The sequence below is a fragment of the Hyaena hyaena genome, unplaced genomic scaffold (genome assembly GCF_003009895.1).
Source record: "Hyaena hyaena isolate Hyena2069 unplaced genomic scaffold, ASM300989v1 scaffold_1100, whole genome shotgun sequence".
Lineage (NCBI taxonomy): Eukaryota > Metazoa > Chordata > Mammalia > Carnivora > Hyaenidae > Hyaena > Hyaena hyaena.
In genome coordinates this window covers 470,262-489,168 of record NW_024081736.1, presented here as the reverse complement: position 1 = coordinate 489,168, position 18,907 = coordinate 470,262, and the positions used below count along the sequence as shown (strand labels likewise).

Genomic DNA, 18,907 nt, shown 5'->3' with positions numbered 1-18,907 from the left:
GCCCCCAGTGGGGAAGCCAGTGGAGCTGCTTCTATGTGCCTCTCCTCAAGCTCAATCCCAGATCGACATGCGGGAGGGTGTTTTATTCTTATTCAGGTATGGAAAGGTCAACAATGCCATGACAGCTGTTGCAAAGGTAGTTGTTACTCACGGTTCCCAGGAGGAGGGTCATTCCGCACCATTGGGAGCCACCAGGGGAAGCATATGGGCTGGTCAGGAGGCAGAGAGGGAAGGGGAAGTGTGGGCAAGAGCCCTTAATGTGACCTCCGCAGGAAAGGAAGGGTGAGGTGGATGGAGTAAGTGGGTTTAAGATGACCTCGTTTGAATAATTTCAGCAGGCCCGGGGGCGCAAGGGTGTCCCTGGTCACTTGGTTCTGGGGTGATTAGAGCAGCTAGAGTGTGAGAAGCTGATTGAGGATGTGGTTGGGTGTGGGTTGTGGAGAGGCTGGTTTGCACATGAAAAGGGTTCTTTGGAGTCGGCACTTTCCTACTTAGAGAGATTGGCTAATCCTTTGAGGGGTGGTCCCTGCAGGGTCCGTAAGACCCCGGATGTCACAGTGTCAGAATGCAGAAAATAAAGTCATGGTTAATGCGTTTTGGGGAGTTGGGGGTGAGATGTCACCCTGGAGGACTGCCTGTGCTGGGTCGACTGTGACTGTTGTCTGGGCAGCTGAGACTGTGACCAGGACGGGGGGGTGGGGGGGTCTCCCTCCCTGACGAGACCCTCGGCAAGAAGACCTGGAGCAGTGGCACTGTGCCGCGAGGACCGTGGGACATCACCTGACAGTCTTCCTGCTCTCCTGAAGCTGGGCCCTGCCTGGGCCCTGGGGCTGTTTGCCGTGGGGGACATTGTCACCCCCATGCTTCCTGTTTTACGGAAGCTGGCTGGCTGGGCCACATCCGCTCCTCCCTTTGCTGAACTCTTGAGGGCCTGCTTTGTGCCCGCCTGACTCCCATAGAGATTTATTTTAAAAAAAAATCACACCTACATAGATTGATTGCAATGAATTAATTCATCCATGAAATGCAGTCTGCAAACGGAACACATTCTGATGCGTAGGAGATGCTCAGTGCGTGGAGGAGGGGAGCCACTCTCTGCTTTCGGCTCAGTCTTACCTGCAGGACTGAGTGCTCCTTGAGGACAGGGCTGTGGAGTCTTAAAATGCTGCCTCTCCAGTGCCCAGCCTGAGGCCTGGCCCAGAACAGTGCTCAGGAAGTATTTGAAGAGGGAAGAAAGATGACATGAAAGGAAGGGTGCAGAGAGGGAGGGAGGGTGGGAGGGAGAGAGGAAGGAAGGGAGGGAGGAAGGAAGGAAGCAAGGGAAGAAGGAAGAAGTAAAGCAGGGAGTACAGGGAATACAGCTGAGGTGAGGCACCAAATGAATTCTGAGCAAAGGGAAGCGTTATTACTTTTGATTGGAGCCACAGCAGGTAGGTTTTAGTGATTTTTTCTCTTGGAAATGGTGGATGCTTCTTCACCTGCAGACCCAGGTTCCATCCACACCCATTTCTGTAGCTCTTTCGTGCCTGTGATAAAGCTGCTGGCATTTTGAGTTGGTGGTATCCAGAGGGGAGGGCCATGAAGGAGGAGAGGAGCCCAGTAGAGGTCTTTGCAGTGAACTTGAATTAAGATAAACCACAACTTGGAAAAAAATTTTGAAACCTATATTTGGGGGCCAGATAAGAATGAAGTTTTTTTTTTTAATGACTATTTATTTTTGAGAGAGAGACACACACACATAGACAGAGCAAGAGCAGAGGGAGACACAGAATCTGAAGCAGGCTCCAGGCTCTGAGCTGTCAGCACAGAGCCCAGTGCAGGGCTTAAACGCATGAGCCATGAGATCATGACCTGCGCTGAAGTCCGACACTTAACTGACTGAGGCACTTGGGTGCTCCAAAAAAGTTTTTAAGAAAAGTCCATAGAATCAAAATTGTGTCTCAGCTTATGGAAAAATTTTCAATGATCCCTAAACACTTGTAACTGAACTTCTCCAGGGTGTGAGGTGGCAGCCTTCATACATGTATCTGTATATTACAGATGGTAAAATATTCTTGTAAATTTTTTTTTAATGTTTTATTTATTTCTAGGAGAGAGAGAGAGAGACAGCGTGAGCAGGGGAGGGTCAGAGAGAGAGGGAGTCACAGACGGAAACAGGCTCCAGGCTCTGAGCTGGCAGTCAGCACAGAGCCCGACGCGGGGCTCGAACCCACGAACCGCGAGATCAAGACCTAAGTGAAAGTCTGACGCTTAACCGACTAAGCCACCCAGGTGCCCCCTAGATGGTAAAATATTCTTATAAGTACTCTCAGCACTTGGACCTTTCTCAGAAGTTGAAAATAGTAGGAGAAGCAATTTGAAATGGGTTCTTTTGTTTCAATTACTTTTCAGAAAGAAAGAATTTATAATATCTGTCATTATCTGATTTTTTTTTTTTTTTCCAGAAGGAGTGGTGGGATAGTCACAGCTACAACCTCAGGTTTTGGGAAAAAAAACCTTTTGTCCAATTTCAGTTCCTTTCCAATGGCTGTGCTTCACCAAGCTCATGACCTTGTGTGGTTGCTGAAGGGCTTGAGGGCGTTCAAGCTGGTCCTCGCTCTGGTTCAATTTGATTCCACAAACTCTACTGTCCCTGAGCCTGTGCTAGGCACCGAGCCTGGAGATGGGAGAGAGAAATGAGAAAGCCCTAGTTTCTGCTTCTGATGTCCGTGAGTTTTGAAACTCTGAGGGGAGTATGACTTTCACTGGGTTTTGACAGAAGAGTGGGACTGTGTCATTTTCCAATTGGGAGTGCCAGGCAAAGTATGCACTCATGTGTGTGGCGTGGTGTGTGTGTACATGTGTGTGTGCGCATTGGATGTGTATGTGGTACGTGCATACATGTATGTGTGTGTGGGGGAATGTCCAGGGAAGGGCAAAATGCTCCTTTTCCTGGAGTTGAGGCAAATGGTTTCTGGTGGTGGTGAGAGAAGCAGGTGTTTAGGGCCAGAGAGTCTTTTATGCACAGGCTAAGGTGTATGAGTTTCTTTATGTACAATAGTAGAGTTTCTAGAAGGCTTTTTGTTTGTTTGTGATTGATTGATGCTTTTGAGGATGTTAATTTCTTGGCAACTTTAAAATAGAGTTGTGTTATTCACTGAAAGTTTTAGAGGCACGCTCTTTTGTGAGCAGATGTGAACTTAGAAACCATCTTGGAAGAGGCATTGGAAGGGAAGACCCCGGGGTCACAGGAACCTCTTAGGAGTCTGTGACCGAAGTCCCAGGGAAGGTATTGATGGTACCTGAAATTGGGAAGGGGTTGTGGGGATGAATTAGGGTCTGGTGTTGATGTTTTTCCCCCCAGACTACCAGTGGGTGATGCCAGAGGGAAGCCAAGCAGTATCTGAGAATGGGGGCAAGAGTGGGTGGGACTGGGAAACAGTGAGAGCATAAGGAGCACACAGTGTCTGGAAGCCCAGGGTGGAGAGGCCTTCACGCACTGGTGCTCCAGGCTGGGCACTGGGGACTATGAAGAGAGAGGAGGATCCCCATTTGCTGACGATGTGGGCATGAGCTTTAGAGCAGCATGGTGTGGGTGGCAGTGGGCGGAGAGGTGAGTGATGCGGACGCACCAGAGGGCACAAGGGCCTTCAATTAGGAAGCTGGTCTGTTGGGGAAGGAGGTCGAGGACTGGGGCACTTGGGACCTGTGTCTCTCCTTTCTCCATTTGTGGGACCCCAGCTTCCTTTCCTTACAGTTCCAATTTGGGCCTCTTGGTCCTCCCTATTCCTGGTCTCCATCGTGAGGTGAGAAAGGCACTCTTCCTGTGGTGTCACAGATGCCTCATTCTGGAACTTTCCATAAGCTGTTTCTTCTGTCTGCAGCGTTCTTCTAGGAGAGGTTTCCAGAGCTGTCTCCTTTCACTGCTGCTCCTCGCAGAGGCTTTTCCCATCCCCACCTCCTGTGGTTTCCCTCCAGGCCAACATCTATTTTCTTCTGAGCTCTTACCACTGTTGGAAATTATCTATTTAGCATGGTGTTTATTTGTTCCGGTCTGTTCTCCAGTGCCTGAAATATAAGTTCTTTGACAGCAGGAACACCGTGGGCTCATTCATTCTTGTTTCTCAGCACCTAGGAGAGAGACCAACATGGAGAAAGCTCTCCGTGAACATAGGAGAAAAGAAGGAATGAATAGATGTCTGTTGGATGGCTTGTTCAGTTTCGGGTATTAGAAAGACCCGAGAGCCCATGGGTGGGCCAAAGAAGCTGAGGCCTGCACCGGGGGGGGGGGGGGGGGGGCACTGTCTATCACATTCCTCATAGGAGTGCACCTGCCTGTGTTCCCTATTCTGTTTCTTTTCTCTGGGGAGCAGGATGCCTCTCCTGGGAGCTTCTCCCTGTCTGATGGGTGATGACGCCCTCTTCCGTGGTTCATGCCTCTCCTGTGGCCTTGGAGAGCTGTGGGCCATTTGCCTCTTCCCTCCCTTTCTGGGATGGGGCTGGGGATATGATCCCATCAGCTCCCTCCCCAGTGGGAGTGGGTCTGGTTGGAGGACCTGCACCAGCAGTGGTGCCTGAGCTGGCCATTATGCACAGGGACCTTGCAGGGGAGGAACTGGTCCAAGATCCAGAACTCCGTGGGAGCCAAGGGGCTCCTGGGGTGCCAGTGGGAGTAGCCCAGCTCGGTCCCTAGTCTACTTTCTTGAAGGATTCCCCCTTCCTGTGGAGCAGCAGTGAACAGCTGGATTTCTTGGGGGGATGGGGGCAGGGGGCATTGCAAACCCAGTCTCTTGTAGGGAGAACAGGACTTGTGTTGGAGAAGTGGGCTTCCTTGGCCCCGTTCCTGGGTAATGTCAGGAGGGCTGCAAAGTTAGCTTGAGCCCTTGCATGTTGCTCTGCCCCCAGCCCTCGCCATGTGTAGCTGAATAAGAGCTTCAGAGGCTGAGAGCTGACCTTTTCAGCCAAGTGGGAGCAGGCAGTTATAGCCAGGGGCTGTGGTCCCTGGGGAGTGGTGTGCCTTCAGCCTGTATCGCTTGCTCCAGGGGTAAGGAGCCAGCTGCTGACAGGGAGCTTAAACTCTCTGTGATGCCTCCGTCCCATCTGGGGCTGTTCAGAACAGTTGGCAGAAGCAGAGCAGCTGAAGGTGTGCAGGAGCTCTGATGACTTGCGTTCTCCTTGTGTGCGTGTCCTTGTGTGTACTTAGGGGTCCCAGGGTGGTTGCCTGAACGCAATGGTACCTCCTGTTCCCTAAGAAAGTGAAACAGTCTGACAGGTTGAGATGGTTTCAGGCAGGGGGACCTCAGGGAAGGGATCTCAGTGGACTTTTCCCCCAGTTTGGGAGGACTCGCCATGCTGGCATGATGTGTGGGGTCTCTAGAACCCTATTGGCCTCATGGACCCAAGGGCATGGACACAGCCCTGCGGGAGGCCTCATTGTGCATGTGCTCATGTGCAGATGCAGAAAGCATGCCTCTGCAGACATGGCTAGTCTCTGCCACTTTAATTTTTTTTAATGTTTATTCATTTTTTGAGAGAAGGGGGGAGCAGGGAGGGAGGGAGAGAGTACGGGGAAGAGGCAGAGAGAGAGGGGGACACAGAATCTGAAGCAGGCTCCAGGCTCTGAGCTGTCAGCACAGAGCCCCACGTAGGGCTTGAACCCATAAACCATGAGATCATGACCTGAGCCGAAGTTGGACGCCCAGTCGACTGAGCCACCCAGGTGCCGCTCTGTGACTTTAAAGACTTGTGATGGCCTTGCAAGGTGTGGAAGAGGAGTGGGAGCTGGTAGATAGGGGTTTGAGGGTGCTACCTTCATGCCTGTCCCAGCCAGCTCTCAGTGTTCTGTCAGCTGTGCTCAGATCTGGGTCAGATGAAGCCATGGGGGCAGTGAGGCTTTTGGTGTCCAGGTGAAGGGATAGGGCCACAGAGGCTGTGACCTCGGCTGAACTGTCTCACGCGCACCCCTAACTAGGCAGTGCCTTGGATAGCTGTGTGTGGGGCTACTTTTAAGACATAAGCCCTGTTCTTTTCATTGAAGTTATCGTAAGCTATATGAGATAAAGACGTCTGATCAATTTGCTCCGTCAGGACCTTTTATTGCTGAGAAACAAACCGTCCTAAGACTTAGTGGCTTAGAACAACAGCTATGTATTATTTGTTGTGAGTCTGTAGATCAGCTGGGCAGCTCTGCTCTAGGCTCGCTCTAGTAGCTGGATGTGGTTGACTTGTGGCTGAGGGTGGCTACCTGGGGGCCCACCTGAGTCTCCATGTGTGTCTACACCCCTTCAGCAGGCCAGTCCAGGGGTGTTCTCATGGTGTGGCATCCTCAAGAGTGGAAACAGAAGGCCCAGATGCTCTGCTTACACCAAGTCACAGCTGTCTTACAGGTCAAAGTAGGTCATGTGTCCCAGAGTAGGAGCTTGAAGGGTCTTCAAAGTGACAGAGCACAAGGCACAAGAATAGGGAGGCCATTACCAGGGGCCTGATAATGCAGTTAATCTCCCATATTTGGGAACATCATTTACACTGTGCTGGTTAAAAGATCATTTCTCAGGCAGTACCATACAATAGAACCTTCTGCAATGATACCTTGTATATGATGTCTGTATGTGCCATCCAGTATGGTAACCACTGGCCAGATGTGGTGGTTACATACTTAAAATGCGGCTAGTGTGACTGAGGAACTGAGGTAGAATTGTATTAATTTCAGTGAATTTAAGTTTACATTTAAACAGACCCATGTAGCTAGTGGCTGCTCTGTTGAACAGCCCAGATCCAGGGGAGAGCACCCTGGACACAGATAGAAGGCTGTGCCTGCCTAGCATGGGAGCGGCAGCTGGTCATGAGTGTCTGCTTAGGCTGAGATGTTCAAGCTTATCATTGGCAGGTGTGAGTTGTGCTGTGCTCAGGAGAGGGAGTGGCTGGGGTTGACCGAGTTTTTTAGTTGAGGGTCCCCTCCACCTGTTGCCATGCCCTGAGCCATTCCCTCTGTTTGGTTAAGAGGACTTCTTAAAAACTTCTTCTAGCTTCTCCTTCAAGAGGCTTTGGGGCTCCAGGTTTCTACAGACCCAAGCAGGCTGTGAGGACTGCATGGCCTCCCTGGGAATCTGAGGGATTTTGACAGCCAGGGGCCTGTGTGTAGGGAGCCCCTGGTGCTGTGGCAGGATCTCTGTCAGTTACCTTTTCATACTTTGTAGCTTTGGAGGAGGGGGCGGGGGCTTGATGAAGAGAGCCTGACCTACTGCCTGGCACCATTTTCCTGTGTGACAATGCATGGGGGATACTGGGACCCCGTGCACTGCAGGCAAACAGCTCTGGGTAAATGTCTGTGCTTCAGGGGTCAGGGTGCCAATGGGCAAAGCCAGCTGAGGTCATGGCTGGACTTGAATCCAGGTGCCACAGGATTGCATATTTGACACGCATTTGCCATCCCTAGAAAGGCTCTCCAGGCTCTTACTGGGATACTACCGTACCCTCCCTGTGAACCATTGGGAGGTTGGCTCCTGTGCCTCCTAGGTGCTGGCCCCTGAGACACAAGCAGCTGGGACCCTGAAGAATTATGATTCCTCATAGTCCTATGACAATGGAAGTCAGAAACTTTCATCCCCAGTTTACAAATGAGCAAACTGAGGCACAAAGTGGATGGAGGATTTGCCTAGGTGTTTAAGAAACTGTCCAAAATTCTGAGTGTCAGAGTCCATGGTGTTCTCCCAGAGCCCTATTCCAGGGCTTCTGCCATGGTGGGAAGTAGGGACCCCCTGCACATTTCCCCCCAGCACCCAGTCATGACTGCCATGGCACCCTGGTCTCCCTGGCACTGTGTTTGGGTTTCCGTGACCGCTCTTTTTATGTCTAACTGGGACTAGACATACCAGTGGGCCTGTCATCCTGGCAAGGTGGGCAGCCAAGGGTCCTCTGTAGCAGTGTGCATGGTGCCTGGCAAGTTCAAGTAGTTTGTGGAGTGGGCATGACGTGAAAGTCTGGGAGAGGAATGGGTTGGGAAAAGCAGTCTGGTTGAATTAACACTGTTTACTGTGAATTTGATTCTGGGGGACTGGAGGGGCCAGGGTTCACCTGTGGTGGCCCCTGGGCATCCCAGCCACTGGGAGAGAGCGGCTCATGTGACATGGGCAGGCCCACAGTGTCCTGAGGAGTGTCCAGCTCAGGCATGGACTTACCTTTGGGACCTGGAATACACACATAGGCCAGAGGAAGAAAACATGCCAGACTTTGAGAAAGTGGCCGATGGGTTGAGACTTTGGGCCGCAAGTATCAGAAATCCTGACCAAGTTGGCTTAGGCAAGAAAGGGTATTCTTTGGCTCATAGAAAACCCCAGGGGAAGCTGAATTCACAGATGCACAGAGGCTTCAATGACATCATCAGGCCTGGGTGTCACTCTTGTACTTGCTTGCCTCTGAGTTGGCTCCATGGTCTCTCTTTGGAGAAGCCAGATGGCTCATGCAGGCGGCTGCAGAGAGAAGATTTTGGGCCCTAGTTAAAAAAATCAGCACCGTGGCCCTCACAGGAGTAGATTTGCACCAATAGGTGATAGAACTGGGCTCCAAGCTCCTTCTGGATGCTCATTCCCTAGTAATTTGTTCCAGATCCCCCTGTTCCCCTCCTGTCCTAGGCTTACATCCTGGCCACTTGGTGACCACAGAGGAAAGGGACGGCCTCTCTCCTGGATGCTCCACCAGAGTCTGAGGATGGTGCTCAGTAGACCACCTTGGACCATCCACTCACCCTTGAACCAGCCAGAGTGTGAAACTCAGGTTGGATTTGGGCAGCGTTACCCCAGCTGGTAGGAGAGCAAAGGAGGAGTTTGATCCAGGGAAATCAGGCCCCTGGAACAGGACAGGGTCCCAGGCCTCAGGGCTGGGGTGTGAGGACAGGATGTTCAGTCATGGGCTTAGAGCTGGGCCGAGGCTGGGCTGGCTTCTGTCAGGGCAGGCAGTGGCCTTAGCTCACTGCTGAGGGTCAAAGAGCCTGAGCGGTGAGCGCAGAGGTAGGTGCAGGGAACTGGAGGCCTGGGCCAGTGACTGCTGCCCCACATAGTCTTGAGGATAGAACTGCTAGAACTTTAGCCCCCATTGGGTGGAAGCAATAGGGAGAGAAAGGGAAGTCATCACAAAGGGCTTTCTGGCCACAGGTCCTTTTGGATGGCAGGGAATGCTCTCACGGTGGAGACACTTACCCTGGGGCCAAAGAGATGTGTATGTGTTTTCCAACTCTGTTCAGTGGTCACTGTGGCAGACGTGAGCCATGGCTCACGGCAGTGGCCTATACCTGGGGTGGGTGGGGTGGGGAGCATTGGAGTTAGACCCCTTCCTGCTTAAAGCTCGTTCTTTCCTCCCCCTTCTCCACTGCTCAGATATCCGTGGGCTCCAAAGCTTTCTGGATCAGGCCTCGCGGCTGGGCCTTGACGTCTCTTTACAAAAGGTGGACAAGAACATTAGCCACGTGTTCACCAGCCTCTTTACCACCATGAAGACAGAGGAGCTGAACCGCTACCGGGACACACTACGCCGAGCCATCCTTCTGCTCAGCCCGCAGGGGGCCCACTCCTTCATCAACGAGGTAGGTGGTGGGGCCAGGGGCTGTAGGAGCCTCTCCCCAGGGTGCTGTGGGGTGGCTCAGGTGGCTGTCAGGTGCAGTCCGCTCGTGCAGGCCAAAATGGACGCGGGGACTCTTGGGCACTGTGCCCACAGAAAGAGACCCCGAGCACAACCTGGCTCTGACTGGTCCCAGACAGGTGACCCAAGGCTTTCATAGACACTGAGAGGCTGGGGGCAGCTGGCGGGAAGCCTGTTTATAAGTTCCTCCCAGGGATACCTGAGGCCAAACCCAGCCTGTGATTTGTTTGTGGTGGTGGTGTTTTAATTTTCCTCTCTTTGTTGACATGTGTAAGCCTCTAGGGATAAAATAAATTTCCAGCTTTCTTCAGAGGTGGGCAGCTCTGCCTTGGTGTTTGTTAGCACCTGGAGGAGGTGTTGGTTGCATAATCTCAAATGCTATTTGGTGCACGTGCTTGTAGTTTTGGTGCTTAGGCGAATCAGTGATTTTTTTTTTAACACCTCTATTAGGGGTTAGGACCTTCTGATGAAGACAGGGCCCACCACTTTAACAAAGAATTTAGTAACTTGAGAACAGACAACTAGAAATACTCTCTGAGTTGGCTGATGGTGCCAGCCCTGGTGGTCTGATGGCAGAGCAGGTGCCTCTCTGGCCTGGGTTGGTTTCTGGGGCCTGGGGCTGTGCTGGGGGTGTGGTGTGCCTGGGAGTAGGGGTGGACTGTAGGGGTCACCAGATGCCCAAATGCTCTCTGCGATTTCCTCTCCAACCCCAGTCACCTGCTTGGCTCTCTCTGATTGAAAGGAAAATGAAGAGAAAGGCAGAATTATACTAATTCCATTTGATGTATTTTGCTTGCCTATTCTGCTCTCCCCTCTAATTAATTATTACTCAAAATGCTACCTTATGCATCAGGAACCAGCACGAAGCCCACCGCTAGAGAACTTAAAATTCAGAACGCTTAATTTGGTGCAGTTGGCCAGCAGCCCCGCCGCTCTTGGCTTAATCAGTGCCCGGATCACGCTGGTGGTCAGCCGGGCTGTGAGGTCATGTCGGCGCTCGGCATTTTCTTGGGAACATGTTTCCCTGTAGGAAGTGATTCAGGCCAGTAATGGGCAGCCCAGGATCAGCACTAATGCGTCCAAGCTTTCTCAGAATGTTCCCAGCAGCGTATGTGCCGGTGTCTGCTCATAGGAAAGCTTTTTTCCTTGCTAAATTCCCCTGGCCGGAGTCTGCTCCGGTGATGGTGTCTGCTTAATCGTGTTGCTGGGCTTCTCCATCTCTCTTCTTGTCCATATCTGGCCTCCTCTCCTTGCTTTCTTTCTGCCTTGTCACTGCTCTGCTGTTAAGCTTGGGAGTGGGAAAAGTATTGGCCTCGGAGTTCAGCAGATTTGGGGCCAAGTCCCAACTCCTCTGCTTAGTTTCCTTGTGACCTTGGGTGATTTGCCTCACCAGTGAGACCTCAGTTTCTTCATCTGTAAAGTAGGGACGAAGGAGACTAGAGTGACAGTAAAGCATTTGGTACATAGATAGCTTCTCAGGAAACATTGGTTCTCTTTCGCTTACATATTCATTGTATCCCTTCCGGATGCATTCAGCCCTTACTCGGTTTCTAGGCCCTGCAAGGATTTACAACACCAACAAGACTGGCCTAAAGATATTATTTCCAAGTGGATAATTATGCAAACTTCTGCAGTGTTGGAAATACTTGGCTTGGCTTTGGCCTGTTGCCTTGTTGATTCTCCACCCCCCACCCTCCCAACCTTATTCACAATATCTTTGCTTTGCCGGGTGCTGCAGAGCTGGGGACACCCCAGGAGTGGCTACTCTGAATGATAGGCAAGAGTGACAAGCCCCAGGGAGTGGGCCAGAGACCGTGGGGAAGGACAGCACCTGGCTTTGTTGCCTTCAGCTCCAGCGGGTCAGAGTCTTGGTTTTCGATTTCATGTGCCTGGGGTGGGGGTTGGGGGGCTTCATTTCCTGGGTGCCCACCATGGTCCTGGCCCTTTGTGTGCTTTCCCAAATTCTTACACTCTGCAAACGGGGCAAGTGGAGCTGAGGAAGTTAAATGACTGGCTTCAGGTCACACAAGTAGCCACCGGGTGATGGGGCAGGAGTCAAATCCAGATTTGAGCCACTCCAGGGTCCCCATCTGCCGTGTTGCTGGGATGAGACAAGTGTTATAGTGACGGTAGTAGGTAAAATGTGGCCGTGCTGCCTTCATGTGGGGGGATGTGTTTCAACTGCCTCTGTCCCAGGTCTGGCAGAGGTTTCTAGGGTGCTTATGCTCAAAGAATTTTAGGGCATCTACTAAACGCAGTGGGGGAAGGAAGGTGATCGTGACCTGTATGGCTGGCTAGCCCAGGAGGTCCTCTGGGAAAGACCTGGGGATGCCATCACTGCACAAAACCTTCATTCACTGCCTGAGGCATTGCTTGGGCTTTTTGAGCAGACCGACCCCACCTCTTGTTTGTTATGACAAGGACAGAAGGTGTTCGTAAGGCTGATCCACTGCCAGGACATGTCCTAAATTTTATGAAACTCAAAACACTGTTATGGGGCAGTGAATGGCCTGAGAGCCCCACAGCTTTTGACGACATGTGGATATTGTACTCAGTCAGGACTGGTGCATGTGAGCCACGGTAAGAGTGGGGCATATTGCTCTCCCGGCTAGCTGGAATTTCTCTCTTCCCCCACTCAAAAAGCCTGGCTCATGGGAGGAGGGAGGAAGACGGGTCTGCCTGAATCTTCTACCTTTTGCCACATGTGAATCTGTTGGGAAGGCGGCACTTTCACTGTCGCTAGCAACAAATTCTATATGACATGGACTTGGCGGTCTGGGACTTGCCAGGCTGCCCACGTGCTGCATTGGGAGCCGTGTCTCTGTCCAGCGCCCAGGATGCATGCGTTCACCGTGGGGGCTCAGCCTGGGGGCTCACGTCCCACCGGCCTCTCTGTGATCCCACGTTACAAGGAGCTACCCTGACTGGGAGCTGTGGGTTTGGGGAGTCTGGCCTTGGTAGTGGGTGGGTGGCAGCAGTACAAGCAGGCCAAGGCCATGGGGTGGGGTGTGGGCTCATATAACAGGCCCCACCCCAAGATCCCCTCACCTCCCATCACTCCTTCTTGAGTCCACATTCCCTTCTCTTAGATCTTTTTTTTTTTTTAATATTTTTATTTATTTCTAGGAGAGAGAGAGAGACAGCGTGAACAGGGGAGGGTCAGAGAGAGAGGGAGACACAGACTTTGAAATAGGCTCCAGGCTCTGAGCTGGCAGTCAGCACAGAGCCCGACGCGGGGCTCGAACCCACGAACCGCGAGATCATGACCTAAGCGAAAGTCGGACGCTTAACCGACTAAGCCACCCAGGCGCCCCTAGATCTTTTTATCACAGTCTATACAATCACTTGGGGAAACTGGGCTTAGGGGTGACGGTACTCTGGTCCCCTGGTCCCAGACCTGGAGCCCACTGTGGGGTGCCCTTGGAGACTGCACAGGGCACAGGCCATAGAGAATCCTTCCTCCTGAAGGGCCTGTTCTGCTCTGGATTTGCCATTGGAGCTCTGAGTAAGGGTAGGTGGCACTTTTTTGAATTCGATGAGTTGGACTCATTCTGTCCTCAGCTAGGCCTTGCTATGTCTGTAGACCATTGGCTGCTAAGTGAGGCTTCATAGTGATACCCGCTATGCTGCTGTCCTCATGTAGCTTGTCAGCCTGAAACACCTGTGGCCAGGAGGTTGGGGATGTGAGTGTCCTCTCCTCACTCCAGGGCTGTGGGGAGGCCAAGGGCAGAGTCTTTGCCTGGGAATCCCGTCTGTGGCTTTTGGAACCTTCACCCTTCCATCTGTGGGTTCTGTCTTTCATTTCTCTAGAATTTAATGAGCCTGAGTGCTGTGCAAGTTCTGTGCTGGGCACTGAGGCTGTTGTCCCTGGGAGCTCCCAGCTTGGAGGGGAGGAGAGAGGTGTGAACAGACTCCTTTGCCTGCCTAAGCAGAGGTGTGGACCAGGTTCTGTGAGAGTGCCAAGGATGGAGCAATGCCCTCTGGCCAGGGAGAGATGGGGGTGGCCAGACAGCCAGGGATGCTTCCTGGAGTAGGTGACACTGGGGCTGAGTCTACAGGAATGAGCCTTCATGAACTCCATGGCCAAAGGGGATGCTGGGGGACAGAGGTCTGGAGAGCCCCTGTGTTTTCAGGGATGTGTGCATCATGTGGTTGCAGCAGTGTGTGTACAGGGTGGAGAGTGGCTGGGGCTCAGGCTGGGGTAGCAGGAAGGGGTCCCTTATCTAAGGTGGGGGTCTAAACTTCGGGACTAGTTTGTTCTTGGTGTCCTTTTTGGGGTCTTTGAGGCTAACAGCTTACAGTGCACTTTATAACCACGGCCCCAGTGCCAAGAAGGGTATGTATGTCTTAGTGTCCCTTCTTCTTCATGCCAGGTTTGATGGGGAGACCTCTAGGGCACACTCAGTTTTGGTTCTGGGCTTTATCTCATCTTCCTGGAGGAGATTCCATCCATCTGTCTATCATCTGTCCATGTGTCCATCAGTTTGTCCATGCATGTATCCATCCATTCATCCATCCATCCATCCCTCCCTCCCTCCCTCCCTCCATCCCTCCATCCATCCCTCTATCCAACCTTCCATCCATCTGTTCTCCTATCATCTATCTATCTATCTATCTATCTATCTATCTATCTATCTATCTATCATCTATCTATCCATCCTTTCACCTAAACACCCATCCATGTAGTACAGATTGGGTGCATACTACAGATCAGGAGCCATATCATGTGCTGGCTGGGGACACAGGTGGTGTCTCCTCCTGGAGACCTGACATGATATCAAATATTGTGGCTACACACCATGACTGTAGTCGTGCTGGACATCCCAGTGGCTGCTCTCGGCGGCATGCCCCAGGGCTCTCATCCACTGAGGATTCCTCTGGAGGTGGGGATGTGGTGCTCCAGGACTTTGTTCTTTCAGCTCTTTTTTTTTTTTTTTTTGTTATTTGTGTGCCTCTGCCTCTAGATGGACTTGGGCCTCCCTCTTTCCTTTTGTATTCTCTTCATTTCTTCCTCTCCTTTCCCTCTCTGTTTTGCTGGAAAGAGTAAGAAACAAAGTATGTGAAACATTTGTGCACTCTTGGAGAAGGGTTGCCGCTCTTTGCTCACAGTTCCTGAGGCAGACAGAACAACCAGCAGGTCCCTGCAGCCTACACACTGTCCAGCTCGGTGTGGCCTGAAGATATTGGGCCTCCTGTCCCTCCCACAAGAAAGCAAGCCCCTGTGGACAGGGACTGGATGGTGTCCGCATTTGTATCTTCCAAGAGCAGCACAAGGCTGGCCCAAAATGGCTGCTGAGGGAGTAAATGCATAGATATTTTATATTTCTTACTCTAATGGAAAGAGCTCGAAGCTAGGTTTTCTTGTGTGTGCCTTCAAGCCTTTCAACTTGTCTTCAAGTCCTTGGCCAGCTTGTTAGCAAGGCCCCTGGCCTTCTGCTATTGAGAGGGCTGAAGTTTGCTTAAGAACCCTGCCTTTGGACTGGGTGGGTTGGTGAATGGCAGCGGTGCCCCTGTGGTGGACATTCCCAGGCCCAGCTTTGGCACAGGGGAGTGGGGAGCAGTGTACAGAGAGGTGAGTGTGTTGGTAGAGGATTGACCATAAGCAGCAATGCAGGCCAATGTGGGAGACTGGACATGTGTGCCCAGATGTGCACACACATGCACACACAGACATAGGCTGATGCAGTGAAATGGCTGACCAGCCACATAGCTGGTACAAGCAGACCTTCAGACGAGCACAGCCTAACAGGCAGCTCCCCGTCCCCCTCCCCTCACCTATACATAAATGTGTGCGTGCGTGCACACACACGCAAACCAGGATAAAGGCGCTGCTGGTGGCAGAGCAGTCTGGGGGAGGCATTGCAATGATGGGAAAGAAATGGCAAGTGATGGTTACAGCAGGTGGCAGTTACCTTTTGCCAGATCTCGGTGATCTCTTTCTGTAGTTAGAAGGATGAGAGAAAAAACAGTGAGGGGAACAGCCTATTGGTAGGACCGCTCCCCATTGCTCTGGGACTGGGTGTCATCTTTCACCCAGATTGCAAGGCACAGGCGAATAGAAGGGACAAGGGTGGAAATGGCTACTCCCCCAAATCCCTCCTCAACCCTGCTCAGACTGGCTTCCCCGGCAAGGAGTGTGGCTGGAGGCCAATTTAATCCTTACTAGAAGCACAGGCTGGGTTAACTCCTGGCTTTGAATCAATTGCTTCTCAGAGTTTGCTGCAGCAAGTGAGTTTGCTCCAACAATTTGAATATAAAGACTGTGCTTTTTAAATACATTTATAGCAAAGGAAAATGAAGTAATCTCAGTGTTCTGTTGTCCCACATGATATATGCAAATATTTCTTACTCCAACATGGTAAATCTTTAGTAGGCGACTTTATCACTCAGAGCTAGGATAATTCTGTGCCATTTAAGTATCATTTACCAGAATATTTTAAATTACTAATTAATTATAGAAGATTAATTTTTAAATGTGGCCCTGCATTTGCATTTAATTATATCCTACTGTTTACAGATTTTAAAGCCTTAGTGCTTCAGCAAAAGTGCTATGAGTCTGAGAAATGCTTTTTTCCCCCCTTAGAAATTCTTAGAAATGAGCTTATGAGGAAAAGATATTGTGTTGAGTTTGTTCTGGTAGGTTTGGAGCTCAGGGATGCTCAAGGCAGCCAGAACGGAGGAGCCTGGGGCCGAGATGGGGACGGGAACAGAGACTCCACATGGCCGCTGTCCCCTTCCTTCTCTGTCCTTACTGCCCTCCTTCCTTGCGGACCCCTGTGTGTGCTTGGGAAGCCATGTGGGCTCCCTCCCTGTGGGACCTTCCACATTCCGGGCACACCTCCATTGGCTCTGTCATTCCAGGGCTCCCACAGTACCCACCACTCATGCTGTGACTACTTGTTTGCACGCCCTCCCCATGGGACCTTGGAGCGTGTGAGGTCAGGAGCTTGGGACATGTTCGTCTTTGTGAATCACCTTTTCAGAGTCTGCAGATGATGACTGGCACATGGGTGGATGAAGTGTGGAGTCAATCCCAGGAGCTCTGACCTCTGCTGCACGCAAGCATTCTCTAGAAGCTGGATTGTCTAGTGGGCAGGCTAAACACATTCTTAACACCCTGGCAAAGCAGGGGCACCCAAGTAAGACAGCGTTTTGAAAGCATTTAATGTTTGAGTTTTTAATATTTTAAAGAGGCATCCAAGCCCTCATCAAGGGAAAATACTTGAAGGTTGCTGGGTCTTCTGGTTTTTGTTTTCCGGTCAAGGGCTGTTTCTGTTTTGATTGCATCTTGAATCATGCCACTTCATTCCTGGTGGTCAGGAAGGCCTTCCTTGGCTGTCTGGGAGGCCTATCTGCCTCTTGCAGGGGTCAAAGAGTGAGATCATGAACCTGAAGTACAGGCCTGGAGACACCTAGTATTCTTTCCTTCTTCCTTTGTGGGCCATGAAATAGCCAGCAGACTGTCACTTCCTCCCTGTGGGCGTCTCTGCAGCCCCTTCTGGCTGGGGTGGCAGCAAACTTGAGAAAATAGGCATTTGCAAAGGGAAACAGCCTGTAGCAGTGGAATGACTCAATGACCCTTTCTGCTCCTGGTCCCCAAGGGTGTTCAGCCTGCGGGCCTCCCGTAAGGTAGTGAGTCAGTCCATTTGTTGATTCAAGGCTGGGGTGGGGAGCCCAGTAGCGAAGCGGCAGAATTTCCCCAGCGCCGCAGGAGTCAGAGGAAGGCTGAGCCATGTTAAGAGAGGCAGAGGTGAGGCCAGGTTATTCCAGTTGCCTGGATTCATCTCAGAAAAGCTCTCTGTGACGTGCAGCCCACAGAGAAGCCCACAGAGAAGCTTTCTGTTGCCGTCCTTTGCATTGCTCCCAAATGGCGCCTTTGCTTGGTGCCACCAAGAATGTGGTCTCAGACACCTGCCGTCTGTGCCCAAGCTGCCAGTCAGCTTGGAGGAGAGAAAGCCTCTGCATCAGTTAGCCGGTGCAGTGTAACAAACCACCCCAAACTCGGTGTCATGAAACAATAAACTGTTGTTGTTACTCACAAGTCTGGCAGTCAGCAGACCTGGGTCAGACACACCTCATCTTGTCTGGACTTGCTGATGCATCTGCACTCAGCCGGCCATTTGGCTGGGGCTGGCCGGTTAGGGGGGCAGTTTTTAGGGTGATGGGGTGACCGGGCCACGGGTCTCTCATCTTACACGCTCACCCACACTTACTCGTATGACAGCAGCAGAGTCCCAAGAGAGCAAATGCAAGTGCTCCAGGCCACTTGAGGCCCAGGCTCAGACCTGGTGCCTTGTTGCTTCTGTACAGTCTCTTGGCCAAAGCAAGCCAACAGGTCAGCCCCGATTTCAGGGGCAGAGGAGGGAGCCTCCTGGGACACTCTTCCTGTGGGAAGGTCAATGTCGCATTGCAAAGAGGGTAGATACACTAAAGGGTGGTGACTTGGTGACATTTTGTAATCTGTCTTCCGTGTCCCAGTGTGCAGACGAGCTTCCTAGGAGCAAGCGGGTGCCCTGCAGGTGTGTGGATGATGGGGCCCATGCACCAACTTTCTCCTACTTTGTTTCAAGATGGCTCAACTTTGGGGTGAAACTGGTGAGGAGGGGGATGTGGAACAGAGGGAGAGAGGGAACGGGTCTTTATTTATCAAGCTTGCTTATGTAGGACTCATTGGTCCACCTAATCTCAACGATGCTAGGAAGGAAGGGCTGTTACAGAGTGTTGCAAATGGGCGGTTGTGGGACTTGCTCATACTCCCAGATTATGTGACAGAGTGGGGAGGTGAGTTCAAAACTCCTTGACTCACAGCCCAGTTCTTTCCTACTATGTGCTATTAGGAGGAGGGGGAAGCTTGTTGTCCTTGACAGATCAAGGGGAAGCTCATTTTCCTCCTAGAACATGACAAAGGCTGGACTTGATGAACATCGCCATTAAGGAGCAGGTGGGATGGGGGAATGTGGACTGGGCACCTTTGAGAGATCATCTGGGGAATGTGGGACACCCGCTGGACCCCATGGTCCTGTCTCTGCCAATACACCTGCAGGGAACATGAGAGGCTGGGTGGGCTGCCTATGCCCCCACCCCCCCTTGGTAGCCAGAAGAGCAACTTCCATAGGACCCCAAAGTCACCTTAACCCTTCTGTAGTGTGGTCAATGGGCCAGCGTTCCAGACAGACCTGGTTCAGGTCCTATGTCCTCACCATGCAGCTTTCTGAGCTTTGCCTCCCTGTCTGTACAGTGCTTTATTTTTTTTTAATGTTTTTTTTTTTTTTTTTTTTTTTTTTTTTTTTTTTTT

The 18,907-nt window shown here is 51.6% G+C and overlaps 1 protein-coding gene across 2 annotated transcripts in view; it reads left to right on the top strand.

Moving 5' to 3' along the window:
* GRID1 (glutamate ionotropic receptor delta type subunit 1) overlaps positions 1-18,907 on the top strand; it is a 539,165-nt gene that overhangs the window by 64,870 nt on the left and 455,388 nt on the right. For both annotated transcript variants that reach the window (XM_039222327.1, XM_039222328.1), the window contains exon 2: positions 9,351-9,556. In XM_039222327.1, coding sequence (XP_039078258.1) covers positions 9,351-9,556 — 206 coding nt within the window. The remainder of the gene's footprint in view (positions 1-9,350; positions 9,557-18,907) is intronic.